The sequence below is a fragment of the Nothobranchius furzeri genome, chromosome 2 (genome assembly GCF_043380555.1).
Source record: "Nothobranchius furzeri strain GRZ-AD chromosome 2, NfurGRZ-RIMD1, whole genome shotgun sequence".
Lineage (NCBI taxonomy): Eukaryota > Metazoa > Chordata > Actinopteri > Cyprinodontiformes > Nothobranchiidae > Nothobranchius > Nothobranchius furzeri.
The window spans coordinates 83,015,323-83,031,513 of record NC_091742.1 but is presented as its reverse complement, the minus strand read 5'-3'; the positions used below and the strand labels follow the sequence as shown (position 1 = coordinate 83,031,513).

Genomic DNA, 16,191 nt, shown 5'->3' with positions numbered 1-16,191 from the left:
TCAGGAATTATTAGACATGAGTGATTCTAATCATTATTTCCATCTTGCTGTCACATTTGTTTTTTGTGTTTGCAGGTGATGAAAATGCGAGACGGGTTGAACGACCAGTGGGACCTGTTTCAGAGTGTGCTGAAAGACAGCAGCAGCAGTCTGCATAAGCACAAGGAGAACTTTAAGCAGAAACTAGACCAGTCCTATGAGCTGTTTAAAAATAAAGTTGAGGCCACTGTGCACGAGTTCAATAGCAAAGGTTTACACTTGTTTATTACTCTTCCTAATGCTCAGTAATACAAAACTGCATATGCCTGAGTGTTTTACATCGGAATAGGCTGTTCCCTTTGCTGTTGTTTCTGTTTTATTGGCCTTATATATGTATTGTAAAGAATCTTTGAGAAAAAGTTACAACCCCTAAAAAACCAAATTCCACCAAATCGGTGGAAATGCTGTATCAACACGTGCGTACATGTGTATGTGTGCTGGTATGCTTCCTCATATGTTTGTACCTTTCTACTTTTGCACATCCAGGTCCATTTGACAGTGAACTAAGCCCCGACTCAGCCTTGTGTCAAATAGCAGAGCATTGCGTCCAACTGGAGATGCTAAAGCAGGAACAAGACACCATCTTTGAAAAGCTGGACTTCTTCAAAATCAAACAAACCTTGTCTAAAAGCATCCAGACACTGGAAAAGGTCTAAATGTCCATACTCTGTGTACATTTCAGACCCTAACAACAAGAGTTGTGTAGGAGTCAGTGGTCACCATTATAACTTTGGACAAACTGCTGGACATAAAGAATGACAAAGATATGTGTCTCAGTCTGGATTCTAACCCTCGAGCTTTGTGCTTGTCCGTGCTGTGCAGGAGTTGGGTCAGCTGCAGAAGGTCTGGGAGATCACAAAAGAGTGGAACAACAACTGGAACAGCTGGAAGGTCGTTCAGCTCTCTGAGCTTCAGGTGGACAGAATGGAAAGTACAGCACAAGACATGTCCCATGAACTTAATGTGCTTCACAAAGATCTGAAGGTGAGTCCTGCCAAACGGGGACGTGTTTGTTTTAAATGAGAGTAGATTTTGTTTTTTTTCATCAGTGTTCAGATCAGACTTTAGCCTCAGCTTTGTTAAAATCCATTCTGAGAATAAATGCCCATGTTTGAGGACCAAGATCAAAATAAAATGTAAATTCCAATGCCAGGGGCTCATAACGATCGCCATGGTAACCACACATGCGTCTCTTTACCCAGCCTTTCAACTGGATGTGTATGAGGTGTGAACCGTAGTAGACGCATTTTACTCACGAGCTCACTTCCCACCAGGAGTGTTTTAGATGCGAAACGGCAGCAAAAGTGTTCCTGTTAACCTGTTGCAGCGTTAGCGGTTGCGTGCTAGCAACATGAGTTTCAGATTCCTGTCAGTTCTGAGCAGGAAGATATCAAAAACATGCAACCCTTTCTTAGCGCCACAAGGCTATTTGTGTGCGGTACGAGGCGGGTCTTTCAGCTTTTTTAAAAAGGGGTGGGGGAGCATGGGTGGGAGCTACACAAGTTGAAATTTTGTAATCTTCTCATCCTCTTCTTGATGATGTCACGCTACAGCTTTAAAAATAAGCAAACTGGAATGCAATCTAAACTGAGGCTTCACACAGAAAAGCATCAAACTAGAAGTCATGTTGAAGAGTCGTAAACAGTGGCTAAGAATGTATTCATTCAGTAATATTACCAAATGATCTGATCAAGCTGCAGGTTACGTGAAATATTCCTGGGCTCAAGACAGAACCCTGAGGTACTCCACGTGGTAATCAGTGGTATCTGAAAAGTATAGGGCTGGTAGATGTACAAATATCACAAACTGGGCATCTTTGGTAAGATAGATAACTTTGTATTATCCTATACATCTGTCTGGTCTCACAACAGGATAAAAAGTGGAAAATCTTGGACTACAGTACGAGTCTGATTCAACAGTTCAAGAAAAGGATCCCCCTCATTACTGACCTGAGGAACCAAGCCATGAGAGACAGGTACTCACTCCAACTATCCCCCAACACACACAGAGCTGTGGGATGGACATCATCCAGATGACTCCTTTTGTCAGGAACAGCGAGGTGTTTCTTGCTTTTACAGTCCTGTAGTCCTCTTGTGGAGTTTCTTCTGCTGCCTTTCAGCCAAGCTCAGATAAAAAGGCTCACTCTTCACCAGAGGCTGAAGCTTATCTTGCTGTATTCTGTCCCTTATCAGAAAAGAATTGACTCACAGTTGAATGCATTAACATTCTTATCAACCTAACTCATTCCCTCGTTTTTTCAGTCTAGCTGCTCAAAACTGCAGAAAGGAGTGAAATATTAATAGTTATTCTAACTTTGTGCATGTTCAGGTCTGATACAGCAGCAGGTGAGGTCATTAAAACATAATAGTTGAGAAAGATGAATAAATAAGATTCTTTCTTCTCAGCTGACCTACAAAGTGACTGGAGTTTAGCACTGATCCTGTGTTAAACACCGCCTTCTTTCAGACACTGGAAGCAGATCTACACGAAGCCAGATTACCATTTTGACCCTACCAGTGCCGATTTCACCCTGGAGAAGCTCCTCTCTCTGGGCCTGGACCAGTCCATGGACAGAATCAGTGAGATCTCTGCAGCTGCCAGCAAGGAGCTGCTCCTGGAACAGGTCCAGTTATTTCTGATACCAGGTTTATGCACACGGACAGTCAGTAACTGTGTATTATTCACACAGAGGGATTTTATATGAGGAGCAGTGAAAGAATATGTTATTTAAACAAAACATGATTAGAATAAAGAACATTTAGCTTTTAAACTCACTGAAACCTACGTTTAGCCACCTCTCAGTATTGCATTGTGTTTTTATTTTGTTTGTTTGTTTTAACAGGATCTGGAAGGCATCAGGAAGACGTGGGAGGGACTGTACCTGGATATACAACCCTACAATAAGGAGGACCACTTCTGGCTGAGGTGAGACAGTGAGGAACTCACCAGGCTTGCTTCATTACTCTGAAACAAAAATAGCTTCAAGCATCAGAATGTGGCTGTATGCCTGTGTTGTTATTAATGCAGAGGCTTGGGTTCTGTGTTGGTTTGACTTGGTTAGTCTCTGGTTTCACGTGTATTTTTAAGCGTGTTTGTCCGAGTTCATGTTTGTTTTGTTGAGTAAGCCTGGGCTTGTTTCCATATTTGATAATATTCACTTCCTGGGTGTCTGAGCTGCTTTCTTTTCCTGTGCAGCATCAGTTTAGGTTCACCCGTCGCTTTAGTTCTCCCAGTCAGTCGCCGCACTTTTATTTTAGCTTTTCACAATTATGTTTTAATTCTGTCTTTGCTTTCATCAGGAATCAGGAAAAGGCGGATCATTTCCTTGTTTTTATTACAGTTTCTTTGTGACAATCAGACCTGTTTTGTCTTGATTTTATCAAACTTTTGCAGGTCATTAAAGATCTTCACAGCTTTGCCAATATAAAACTATAAACGTCAGACGTTTATTTAAAAAAAAATCAACTTTCGTGCTTTCATGTCTTTGGTCTTCTAGATGCACTGAAGACATTTTCCAAGCCGTTGATGACAGCCTGGTTGTCTTGTCCACGCTGAAGGCATCTCGCTTTGTAAAAATCTTTGAGCAGGAGGTGGACCAATGGGAAGGACGGGTGTCTCATGTGCAGGAAGTAGTGGAGATGATTCTCACGGTGCAGCATAACTGGATTTATTTGGAGGTACACAAGCTGCTGCTCTACGTTGATGACATGTTGCAATATCTAATAATAATAATAATAATAATAATAATAATAGCAAAAACCCTAAAAGGTTTTTCCTGTTCCCTCAGAACATTTTCAGTGGAATAGAGAAAGGAAATCAACTTCCTCATGGCTACAAAAAGTTTAAAGATGTTAGTGCGAGTTGGCGAACCGTAATGAGTCATCTTCAGAAGGAGAGGAATGCCTTGCAGGGAACGCACCATCCTGGTACTACTTCATGCTTCATGGTGGGGGTGGGGGTGGGGGGGGGGTGGGGGGGCATAAATGGTGAAACATGGTGGCGTCTACCAGAGTGACTTTTTTTAAATCAAAATCCAAGTCTGTTTTGATTGCTTGTACATATATATGAGACCAGTTCTTTGTCTTTATGTCTAATTGTTTTATCCTATTTTGAACTTTATTATCTCATCTGTATTTTTTAATGTAAAGCTGACTATGTGTCTGTTGCTGCTGCCTATTGGCCAGATCGTTGTTGTAAATGAGAATGAGTTCTCAATCCACTCATCTGGATAAATAAAGAATAAATAAAAATAGAAGAATGAAATAACTCTTGACTCCTCCTCTCTGTCCTTCAGACTTATTGGACAGCCTGTCTGACATGAACACCTGTCTGGAGGAGATCCTGAAGTCCTTGGATGTTTACCTGGAGACCAAGCGCCAGATCTTTCCAAGGTTCTACTTCATGTCCAATGATGACATGCTGAAGATCCTGGGACTGTCCAAGAATCCCAAAGCCATGCAGCCTCACATGGAGAAGTGTTTCGGCAGCATCAAGAGTCTGAAGCTCGACAAGGTGAGATAAACAACCAATCACAGGGCTGCAAACTGTCCATAGCTGCTTGTTTTTACTGAGTCTTGTTACTTCTTTGAACTAAAAGCTGGTTTTAATATTCAGTTTGTTTGTTTGTTTGTTTGTTATATAGAGGGAGAATAAACCATTGGCTACTGGGATGATTTCTGCTGATGGAGAGATAACAGCCTTCATCTTTCCGGTGGAGCTGGACAAAGCCGTGGAGGTGAAGATGGAATATTAATGCTGTTAGGACCAGATTTACTATAGCTTCTAGAGTTAGTGCTGGTACCCAATCCAGCCTCTCTGCTATCTGCAGAAACTCAGATTATTTAGCCACGGATGAAAGTGGACTAGAATTTATTTCACACATCACTGCAATCCTTCGGTTTGAAGATCTGTACATTTTTATTATTTAAGAGCCCTGGTTGAGCATCCGGTCTTGTGTCCGTCTTTAGGTCTGGCTGTGTGATGTTGACCAGGCTGTCAGCACCACGCTAAAGGCCCATCTGAACAGCTGCTGTTCAGATCTGAGAAAGCTTAAAGGCCAAAGAAACAAATGGATCACAGCCTGGCTGGGGCAGGTACCATCATCACATCATTCTCATGAAGAAACTTGAGAACAGCTGAGTGTGTTTCCTACTTGTTTTAGATAACAGTCACAGCCAGTCTGATCAAATGGACTTCCGACGTGACTAAATGTCTCGCCACGTCCTCCCTAAAGCAGCTCAAGAAGAAACAGGTTGGATTCTTTTTTTAATTCGTCTGGATGTTGGTTCGTTTAAACATCCGCTCGATCCATTATAACTGTCTCTCAGGCTGAGGTTCTTCAGAGCTATTCAGAGATGATGCGTGAGAACCTGACCAGAGTGGTGCGTCTGAAGACGGCGGCGCTCGTCTCAGTGGAGGTTCATGCTCGAGACGTGACTGATAAGCTGCTGAAGGCAGGCTGCTGTGATGCGGATGCATTGGAGTGGCTCTGCCAGCTGCGCCTGTACTTGGAGTCGGGCACGGTGAGATGGTGTCAGAGGTTTCTTTAAACGCTTCCTTTGATTTGCCTGCTTTTCTAGAACACACACCTCAGAGTTTATCTGCATCAGGCTATAAAAAAGGCATTTCCTTATCCAAACTCCAGTCTGGATTCAGCACCGCTGATGTTTGTGAAAGCACTAATCCTGTCAAACCCTGAATATGATCCATTTGGTGTTTTGGGTGAAGGTCATTTGCCGACGGACTTGAAGGCTTATTGGTGGAGTTTTACAGATCTGCCACAGTCTGTAGAGGTCTGAATGTGTGGGGATGACCGTTGGCTACTACAGCACCAAAACGTAGCTCAATACTTCTCAGGTTGACTGAACCGTTATCCGTCTGATGATGGATTCTGATGTTTGGGTGGCCATCTTGAACTGGTTTGATTCCAGAAGCTTAAGATGATTTAAAATCTCAAGTGAGAGAAGACGAATAAGCCATCAGTGGCAGGGAAAGGGGCATAATGATCATGTTTTGCAGGCCCAGCTGGTCCACCATTCTCCTGATCTTTCCAGGAAGTCCATGTCTAACGGCACCAGAGCATCAGCATTGTACCGCTGTGGTAATCCGGACAAAGTAAACATCGTTTAACATGTCCGTTTCTCACTTTCAGAGCAACTTGAACGAATGCTGCATTCGACAGATGCAATCACAGTTTAAATATGGCTACAAGTACCTGGTGAACACTGGATGTCTGGTCATCACCCCACTTACTGACAGGTCAGGATAAGTTAGTTCTCCTCTAAATAATCCCAACAGGCTGGGTCTGGTAATTCTGTTTGGTCCTGCCCAGGTGTTACCTGACCCTGACCACAGCACTCCATCTCCACCGGGGGGGCTGTCTAAAAGGCCCTGCTGGCACGGGGAAGACTGAGACGGTGAAGGAGCTAGGCAAGACCCTGGGTGTGAACGTCATTGTTGTCAACTGCTCCAAAGAGCAGGATTGCCGATCCATGGGACGCGTGTTCTCTGGTCTGGCTCAGGTTCGGAGGAGTTCTGACCAAAACACCCAGTCAGTGTGTCTGTGTGACTCACTTCTTCCTCTCTCTGAGCAGCTGGGGGCGTGGGGTTGCTTCGACGAGCTGAACCGAACCAGCGTAGAGGTGTTGTCAGTGGTGGCTCATCAGATCCTCTCAATCCAGTCCGCCCTCGAAGCGAGACAGTCTGACTTCCTGTTTGAAGGAAACAAAATCCGGCTGGTCCCATCATGCGGCATCTTTGTTACCATGGATACTGGTAGGTAAACAACTGTGCTAGAGCCTTGATTGGGTTTCATATTTATCTGTCATCACTGAGAACGTACTTTAGAGTGGATTCATAATGATGGGTGCAGCTAAGTAGCATTAGCTAACACAAGCATGGCCAAAGCATTTTCACAGATACTGAGCTATAATGTGTTGTCATGGTAACAAAGAGTCATGCTCATCAAGTATTCTGAGTCAAACACATTAAACGGATAATTTAGACTAAAGGTTTAGCAGTGATTGTTGCTGCTTTAGCAACATAACAGATGGATTCAATGAAACTTAAAGAAAGTCATTAATGGATGTTCATCTGCAACCCAACTACGATTCAATCAATCAATCAATCAATCAATCAATCAATCAATCAATCAATCAATCAATCAAAGCTTTATTTATAAAGCGCCTTCCGCAACCCTGTCAGGAAGCCCAAAGCGATTCAAGATGGCCACTGCTGCCAACTAACCTTAGAAAACAGCTGAGTTCATTTTAAAGTTACTAAACTACGATTCAGCTTGCCGGTAGCTTCATGTTATTCGCAGGACATTTAAATGCAGATTTCAGGAGTGTAACGAGCCTGTTACCGAGGGAACACACAAGATGGCACACCACACCGGTCTGTCAGATTTCCCCACACTGTATTAGTAGCGTTCTCATGGTATAGCAGACACCATTTCTCTCGCACTCTCCTGCTCTCTCTCATCAGCGTGCCGAATCCTGTTTAATAGAGAGCAGGGCTGATTACTGATCCACCACAGCTGCTTCCGCTCTCAGTGTCTTCTTCTCCTCCGCTGCCTCGCCCTCTCCCACACCCCGTCACAAGGAGTTTTTGCAAAAAAAAAAATTTAAATAAAGGTTCTTTTCTAGATTTGACCAAAGCAGATGGAACACCATCAGTCCTCATTTTGTGTGTTTATTATGAATTCTCCAGGATTTGCAGGTCGCTCTGAGCTTCCTGATAACCTGAAGCTCCTGTTCAGGCCGGTCTCCATGGTGACGCCAGACTCTGCTTCCATCGCTGAGGTCCTGCTGTTTGCTGCAGGCTTCAAGAACTGCAAGGTGCCATTAAAGAAGAGACAGTTTGTCTTTCTGTCCCGTCAAACTCCACTATCTTTTTACTGACCAAAGCTCACTTAGGCAGTGACTTTGGGAAATTTAAGAGAAAAATATTTCATTTTAGTGACTTTGTTGTAAATTTTAGAAGACTTGGAGCTTAATGTGTTCTTTAGCGACCTCACCCCTCTGATTCAGGAGGTTAGCCTCAGTCAGGTGCTGCTGATTTAACTTTTTATTTTTAAATCATAAACTGATGTTTCTTAGGAGTGTCTGAATGAAAATAAGAAGATCCTTCGTGTATTATTTATGGTATAAAAATGTTCAGTAGTTGATAAACATGAGCTTTAAAGGGATAATCTAACCTTACTAAACATGTCTGATTTAATTAGTCCCTTGCTAGGAAGGCAGTCACTTTGAACTCGCTGATGGTGCAGCAGCTGTCCCAGCAAGACCATTATGACTTCAGCCTTCGTTCTCTCACCTCGATGCTTCGCCATGCAGAAAAGAAGCGTCACTCTTTCCTCGACCTTCCTGATGAAGAAGTGTGTCTCACTCCTTGGATCTTTTCGTTCAGTTTAGAGCTCCTAAATACACGCATGCACAAATGGCTCCACTTATCTGTCCTCAGATCCTTCTGACAGCTATAAAAGACATGAACATCCCAAAGCTGACCTCTGCTGATCTGCCTCTGTTCAGCGGGCTCATCCAGGACCTTTTTCCTGCAGCGAGCACACCCATGGTGAATGACAGCGTGGTAAGTAGATCAAGGTCACAACACAACTGGTGGGTCATCCTCAGAGCCAGAACATCTAAGGAAAATACCGTACCTTTACAAAACACAACCTTAAGCTGATAACTGATCCATTCATCTGGTTCTCGGCATTTTCATTTCCACCTTTTTTAAAGGATTCATCTTATTGGATTAATGGGTTTACATTTTAGGTCATATGGCGTAACTCTGCTATGAAGTTAGAACTAATAATCAACCTGGTTTTGTAATAAGAAAAGGTCTTTTATGATTTATTGGCATGGTAACTCCTATTTAACTCTTGTTTACCTGCAGCTGAAAGAAGCCATAGATGTGGAACTACGTCAGAGCAGTCTGCAGGTGACTCAGTTCACCGTGACCAAAGTCATGCAGCTCTATGAGACCAAAGCCTCCCGACGCTCCTGCATGCTGGTGGGTCAGACGGGCAGTGGTAAGAGTGTAACATGGAGGACTCTGCAGAATGTCCTCACCGCCCTGCAGCAGCAAGGAAAGCCGGGCTTTCAGCAGGTCCAGGTAGGTGTGTGCGGATGACGAGGGTCATCAGAGGCTGCCTGCTTGTGCTTCTAGACCAGAGTAAATAAGTTATTGTCTGGATATACCAACCAATCCACACCTGGAAAATAAATGATCTGAGCCATCCTGGTGCTTCTGTTTCTGCAGGTGTGTCCTCTGAACCCTAAGTCGTTGAGTCTCAGTGAACTGTATGGAGAAAGGGACATTTCTACTAATGAGTGGACAGACGGAGTGTTGTCCTCCCTCATGAGAGCCTTTTGTGCTGGTACTGCTGTCACACACACACACACACACACACACACACACACACACACACACACACACACACACACACACACATAGTGTTGCTTCTGACACACTGTGAGCATCATTCCGTCTCTCAGATGAGAAACCAGATGAGAAGTGGATTGTGTTTGACGGGCCTGTGGACACTCAGTGGGTTGAGAGCATGAACTCTGTAATGGATGACAACATGGTGCTGATGCTCATCAACGGTGAGAGGATTTTGGTGCCTGAGCAGGTGAGACCAAAGCACGTAAACACTTGTATGCTACATTCTATCTTCATTAAGAGTTTCTAGTAATGGAGTTGCTAATGCTAATGGTAGGGATGCACCGATACCGATTCCAGTATCCGTATCGGTGCAGATACCGATACCGATTCCAGTATCGTATCGGTAAAAGTTAACCGATACCAATGAAGTTGCTTGAAAATGGCTTCACTGTAACTTGTCATTTCTGTTCACCTAATATTTTATTTTTGGGATTATTTCTATTCATGTTTTACTTTTTATCTACCTCACAGTCTTTTCCTGTTGAAAGAAGAGAAGAAAATAAAATCTGTATTCCAAATCATTGCATTTTTTTGTGTGGTAGAAGTATCGGTATCGGTAATCGGTATCGGCGAGTATTCAGATCCAAGTATTGGTATCGTATCGGTTTGGAAAAAAGTGGTATCGTTGCACCCCTAGCTAATGGTTAGCTTCTACTAGTTGGGATGTTCTCTGCTGTTTCCTGAATGCTAAAACAACAGCCTCCCCCGTCGTGAGTCAAGATGAATGAGTCCATGAATGTTAAGTGACAGTGTGATGTAGATCTGTCAGGATTTTCAAATCCTAGAGTTTCACCGTCTAATTTCATCAGAAGCAATTGCAAGAGATAGGTGTAGGAGACTATTTTCATGTTCAGCCTGCATGAAACACGCAGAGTTACTGATTATAATCAGAAATAATCATTAAAACATAGCTTTTTAGTCCTCCACACCTTTAAATGGGATATCTGGATATTTGCTAAAATGATTTCAAATGAGTGGGCGGGTTTTCCAGCCCACAGCCATAATGCTACAGCCCCGTAGCACCTGGGGCTTCTCTACTCAACTTCAGATCCATCTTTATTTTTGCAAATGGGTTAACCAACAAATGGAGCATCAGCTACCGAACACGTTCTGCCCTCTAACCAAAGCGAAACTGGAAAATATATAAAGATGATATTTGTTATTTCAGGTCTCTCTCCTGTTTGAAGTAGAGAACCTGGCTCTGGCCTCTCCAGCTACAGTGTCCCGCTGTGGAGTGGTCTACTGTGATTCTGCTGCTCTTGGATGGAGGCCTTTTGTTTCCTCCTGGCTGGAGAAAAGACACAAAGTACAACATCCTCTCCCAATAAGCCACAGTCCTCTTTTACTAACTCACTGCAGTAGCATCTGACCCTTTTCTTTTTCCTCCTTGTTCTTCCTTCAAAGGCTGAAGTGGAGCACCTAAAGACTTTATTTGATAAATATATCGAGAGTACGCTGAGCTTTAAGAGGACCAACTGCAGGGAGCTCATCCCCATCAGTGACCTCAATGGTGTCACCTCCCTCTGCCACCTGTACGACTCCCTGGCCACATCCAGCAGTGAGGTACCACTAAAATTAACTCTTTAATTATTCATTTCACTGGAAGAATCTAAAATGTGAGAAGTGTAAGATGAGTCTTCTTGTTCCTTCAGCTGGGCTCCTCAGACATGACGGAACTAGGTAAGGTGGTGGAGCTCTGGTTTGTCTTCAGCCTCATCTGGTCCATTGGTGCTTCTGTTGACAAGGACGGGCGCAGGAAGATAAACAACTTCCTACGAGAGATGGGCGGGTCCTTCCCTCAGAAGGTCTGGTGCAGTTAGACCTTACTGGGGTTGGATTCACCTAATGACCCTTCATGGGTCAGAAGGTGTTGGTTGAGTGGAGAATGCACAGAGCCAGCTGTAGAGGGCTGTTGGGACTAAGAGGAATAAGACAGAAGTTTTTATTGTCCCAGCAGCCATCTTTAATGCCAGAGTTAGACTCAAATGTTGGGTCATTCTGTGTGATCCTGTGCAAACTTGTCCCACGTTTCCATGGACTCTCAGCTTTCCATGGAAAATGTCAGCTCAATGTCAGCAAAATCAATAAAACTGAGTTGTAGCCATGTTTTTAATTTATGAGATCAACTGGTGACCATCTTGGCTTTATTTCACTCTAACCCAGCCTTTCCACTGGATGTGTAAGCGGTGTGTAACGTAACAGACGCCTTTTACCCGTGAACTCCGTCTCCATCTAGGTGATTTCATGTGATGACAGCATGTCTCCATGTGGTTTATGCTTACACATCCTGTGGAAAGGCTGGCCAAGGTAAACCAGCAGATACCTTTCTGATTGCCCCCTAGTAGCACTCGTTTGCTAGAGCATGAAGACAAACAACAGGAAACAATGATGAGCCCCATCAGAAGAGGATCTGTGTAAATAAAAACCAAATGCTTTATAAGCTGTTGAATGTTTGTGTGAATTGGTTTGACCTAAATAACAAATTTGTCCTAAAATAAATGCAGGCAATCGATGCCATCTTTAGCGGTCAGTAAAACACATGGAATACAGTAAAAATCTACTTTTCCAAGTATTCACAGTGTTTAGTATGTAGAATCCTTCTAATGACATCTTTAAATTCACTAAACATTTTTATTTAAACCTTTCAGGACACAATCTATGAGTACTACGTGAACCCAGATACCAAAACCTGGGTTCCCTTTGAGTATGAACTACCATCGAGGTGGAACTACGATCCCACGTGAGCTTAAATCACTGTTTATTATTAACTGTATGTAACTTTCTAAATGAAAACGGAGGATCTTTACCAAACATCTGGTAAACATCTGTGTCCTGCAGTGCTCCGTTCTATGAGATCATGGTTCCCACGGTGGACACGGTGCGCTACAACTTACTGGTAAATGCTCTGGTGTCGAGTCAGTACCCAGTGCTGCTCACTGGACCAGTGGGAACTGGGAAAACCTCACTGGCCCAGAGTGTCCTGCAGGGACTGGGTGACAAGTGGACATCCCTCACTGTCAACATGAATTCACAGGTTGGCATCTTTCACATTTCCTTACGATTAACATCATTATGATGTTATTGTCTGTGTTCTAATTGGGTTTTATTTGGCAAACACCCAGCATGCCCTCCAGATGTACACCTTTAGGGTGACAGTGCTGATGTGCATCACTTAGTCATTCAATTTAATTGTATTTTATAGCGCCAAATCACGACAAGAGTCGTCTCAAGGCACTTCACACAATAAACATTCCTATACAGGTCAGTTCATTAAGCCAATCAGTAAAAAGTTTCCTATACAAGGAGCCCAGCAGATTACATCAAGTCACTGACTAGTGTCAGAGTCTTTACAGCAATCTTCATACTAAGCAAGCATTTAGCGACAGTGGAGAGGAAAACTCCCTTTTATACCAAGTGGTGTTTCTATGGTTTCATTGTGATTTCTTAATAAATCTTCGATTTGGTGAGAGATAAACTTTATTGTATTTATCCTAGTGAATCTATAATTAAACAGGTAAACTAGTAGTAGCACATTCAATGTCAAAGAAAGTTTAATGTTATTATCAGGATAGGGAGAATGTTTAAGTAGTTAGCAGCAGTGTAATGGCCCCCTCCATGAGGCCATCACAGCTCAGCAGAACAGTATTGTCGCTTCTTCTGGGGAGGAAAACACTTAGAGAAAGTGTAGTAGCACCTGCACTGATCGAAGCACCGTCCAGCTGACTCACCTTCTGATAGGTAAAAACGGAATAGTGGGTCGTAATAGGGTTGGATGTGCAACTCACTTTTGTAATCTCACTGACGCTTGTATTGTTTAAATATTTCATGGTGCAACAAAGGTACCCAAAAGTTAACCATCGTTATAATTGGCTAAAGGAACCCAAACCGTTCTAAATTCACCCTTTGTCGTTCTGTGGTCTGTGTATTCGTGGTTTTGTGGGCTGTGTCCCAGCTCGGGTTGTGCAGGCTTGCCTGATCTCCGTGGTCCTGTGGTGTTGTTATCATTCGCTGCTGGTATCTGAAATATTGGTGTCGGCTGTCCCATCGCGGACATCATATTTCTGTGTTGTATTGTGGTTTTAAATCTGTGCCAAAGTGTTAAAAACCTGGCTGTGAACTTTGTTTCAGCTGCCGACCCATCGTGTTTCTGTGTGTGAAAAACCTGCAGGTTCTGTTCTCTTCTGTGTACGTATGAGAAAGTATGAACTGAGAGGTACTGAAAAAAAGGAAATAAGCAAGTATGAGCTTGTTTGACTAAAGTTCTGGGGCGTTGAGCCGTTCTGGTGTGTGTGTGTGTGTGTGTGTGTGTGTGTGTGTGTGTGTGTGTGTGTGTGTGTGTGTGTGTGTGTGTGTGTGTGTGTGTGTGTGTGTGTGTGTGTGTGTGTGTGTGTGTGTGTGTGTGTGTGTGTGCGTGTGTGTGTGCGTGCGTGCGTGTACAGAGAGGGAAAGACACAGGGAAGTTGTTGCGTTAAGGATAAATTTGGGAGGTTTAGGAGCAATTTAAGGTCCGGTTGATGAGCGTGGGCGGGAGTCAAAGTCCGACTGGGCCACATTTCCAGCTTCTGCCCCCAGAACAGGGGGAATTATAGAAACCCTCAGAGGCTTAGCCGAATGCAGATCGACATCGAATCCCTCTGTGTGTTTTGAACTTTCTTTGAGGTAAAAGAGCGGTTAACAGGCTCATGACAGATGCCTTAGTCCATGTTTCCTCCTAATAAAGTTTTAGTTCATATTTTCCCCTAATAAACCTGGTTTTGTTTTGGATTCTACAATGTAGGTTCTGTAACCATTGTTGACTGAAGTCCTGGTTATCATTCAGATGTTTTTTTATCCTTTATCAGCATATTTTCTCTTAATCAGTGTTTGTTATTATAATCATCTTAAAATTACTCATCTTTGATCATTTTTTATACTCATCCAATTTATTACAGGTTGTTGCTTGTTTTACAGTTTTTGAGGATCACTAAATATTTTGTTATCTTTTGGTGTGTTAGAGGTTGGTTCTTGCATTACAAACTGTTTACACTTAATCGTAGTTTGTTGTTATTATTTTATTCTGCTACTCATAGAAGGTGACCTATGTGTCCACAGGGAGGTTACTCTCCTGACTGTTTATCATCTTACTTGAAGTTCGATTGATAATGATGGTTGTTTAGGGTGAACTCTGTTTGAAACAGGGAGGAGTGATAGGTAAAAACTGATGTCCACCTCACCTTGTGAATAATGTTATTCTTTCAAACAGAGTTCATTAGCCTTATTTACATTTAAAGTGGTGCAGGAAGGATGACCTCGCCTGAGTACTTTTTATTATGATTAGAAGCCAGACCCAATGTGTGCTTCTCTTGGTTGATTGTCTGTGAAGAATTTGTGTGTGTATGCTTATCTCTAACTCTGTGTGTGTGTGTGTGTGTGTGTGTTCCAAATAAAGTCTCTCTCCAGCCTTGCTTGGGTTGTGAGAGGAAATCGCCGTGACTCTGGTGTGTATTTGATTATCTCACCCCTTGCAAAATATTTTGATGTTGTTACATTTGTGGGTTTTTTACAATTTACCAAATTATCAATCTAATTCCTCTGTGTGTTTTGAACTTTCTTTGAGGTAATACGAGATCAATAAAAATTACCTAACACCTTCACTCACAGACTTCACTTAGAGAAGACTGATAGCTGGCTTTAGCGGGATTATGTGAATTTCATCTACAGTGTATGTTTTAGCACTAAATCATGTCAAAGAGCACTATTCCTGGCTAAGTGGTATATTCTGGTGTTTAACTTTCATGCTTTTTTAAGGCTGGAAAACACAGAAATATCGTATTTAAGGGGCTTCAGATCAAACATGAAGCTCAACATGCCAACTGTTAACATTTAATCACTAGTCTAATAAATAATCATTGTGACTTGGAGTAAGATGTTAGAGATGTTTTACCAGTCTGTTTTGCCAGCACCATCTTCTTTGCTTTCGTTTGTTGGGGCAGTAGCATCAGAGCCAGCGACACTAACACACTTAATAAGATCATTAAGAAAGCTGGCTCTGTACTTGGTCTCAGACTGGACACCGTGGTGGAGATGAGGATGCTGAATAAACTTTTATCCATCATGGAAAATGACCAGCACCCCCTCCATCACACAGTAGACAGACAGAGGAGCACCTTCTCATGCAGGCTGCTACAGCTCTGCTATCGAAGGGAACGTTACAGGAAGTCTTTGCTACCATATTCCATCCCATTGTACAACAACAACAACTAAACTCTGGTTCATAATGTACAGTCAGTACGCTTTTCATGATTTATACATTTCAGCCATTTTATATTGTTATTGTTTTTAACTGTCCTAATGTGTGCAATACTGCTGCTACACTGCAATTCCCCATCCTAGGATCCATTAAGTATGTCTATCTCTCTATCCCTCTCTCCAGACCACATCTAACGACATCCAGACCATCATACAGGCCAGAACAGAGCAGAAGACCAAGGGTGTGTTCCTGCCTGCCGGAGGGAAGCAGCTGCTGTGTTTCCTAGATGACCTAAACCTTCCTGCTCCTGACCCATTTGGCTCCCAGCCGCCACTGGAGCTGCTGCGATTCTGGACCGACTACGGCTTCTGGTACAACCAGCAGAAACTCAACCGGCAGTTTGTCAATGTGAGAGAGGAAGCACTAGAGACAAGAGATGGTTTTTGTTTCACTTAAATTACCTGAGTGGTCTA

General features: G+C 42.9%; 1 protein-coding gene across 1 annotated transcript in view; it reads left to right on the top strand.

Annotated features, from left to right (window-relative positions):
• dnah2 (dynein, axonemal, heavy chain 2) overlaps positions 1 to 16,191 on the top strand; it is a 64,265-nt gene that overhangs the window by 22,085 nt on the left and 25,989 nt on the right. Inside the window, exons 22-49 of the mRNA XM_015946266.3 lie at positions 76 to 250; positions 526 to 689; positions 862 to 1,023; positions 1,911 to 2,014; positions 2,506 to 2,662; positions 2,882 to 2,964; positions 3,536 to 3,716; positions 3,827 to 3,965; positions 4,334 to 4,551; positions 4,682 to 4,774; positions 5,007 to 5,132; positions 5,201 to 5,290; positions 5,367 to 5,561; positions 6,191 to 6,297; positions 6,371 to 6,560; positions 6,633 to 6,813; positions 7,750 to 7,877; positions 8,264 to 8,416; positions 8,503 to 8,628; positions 8,938 to 9,156; positions 9,304 to 9,421; positions 9,540 to 9,676; positions 10,658 to 10,795; positions 10,894 to 11,052; positions 11,142 to 11,294; positions 12,138 to 12,229; positions 12,328 to 12,523; positions 15,902 to 16,126. Coding sequence (XP_015801752.3) covers positions 76 to 250; positions 526 to 689; positions 862 to 1,023; positions 1,911 to 2,014; positions 2,506 to 2,662; positions 2,882 to 2,964; positions 3,536 to 3,716; positions 3,827 to 3,965; positions 4,334 to 4,551; positions 4,682 to 4,774; positions 5,007 to 5,132; positions 5,201 to 5,290; positions 5,367 to 5,561; positions 6,191 to 6,297; positions 6,371 to 6,560; positions 6,633 to 6,813; positions 7,750 to 7,877; positions 8,264 to 8,416; positions 8,503 to 8,628; positions 8,938 to 9,156; positions 9,304 to 9,421; positions 9,540 to 9,676; positions 10,658 to 10,795; positions 10,894 to 11,052; positions 11,142 to 11,294; positions 12,138 to 12,229; positions 12,328 to 12,523; positions 15,902 to 16,126 — 4,209 coding nt within the window. The remainder of the gene's footprint in view (positions 1 to 75; positions 251 to 525; positions 690 to 861; positions 1,024 to 1,910; positions 2,015 to 2,505; positions 2,663 to 2,881; positions 2,965 to 3,535; positions 3,717 to 3,826; positions 3,966 to 4,333; positions 4,552 to 4,681; positions 4,775 to 5,006; positions 5,133 to 5,200; positions 5,291 to 5,366; positions 5,562 to 6,190; positions 6,298 to 6,370; positions 6,561 to 6,632; positions 6,814 to 7,749; positions 7,878 to 8,263; positions 8,417 to 8,502; positions 8,629 to 8,937; positions 9,157 to 9,303; positions 9,422 to 9,539; positions 9,677 to 10,657; positions 10,796 to 10,893; positions 11,053 to 11,141; positions 11,295 to 12,137; positions 12,230 to 12,327; positions 12,524 to 15,901; positions 16,127 to 16,191) is intronic.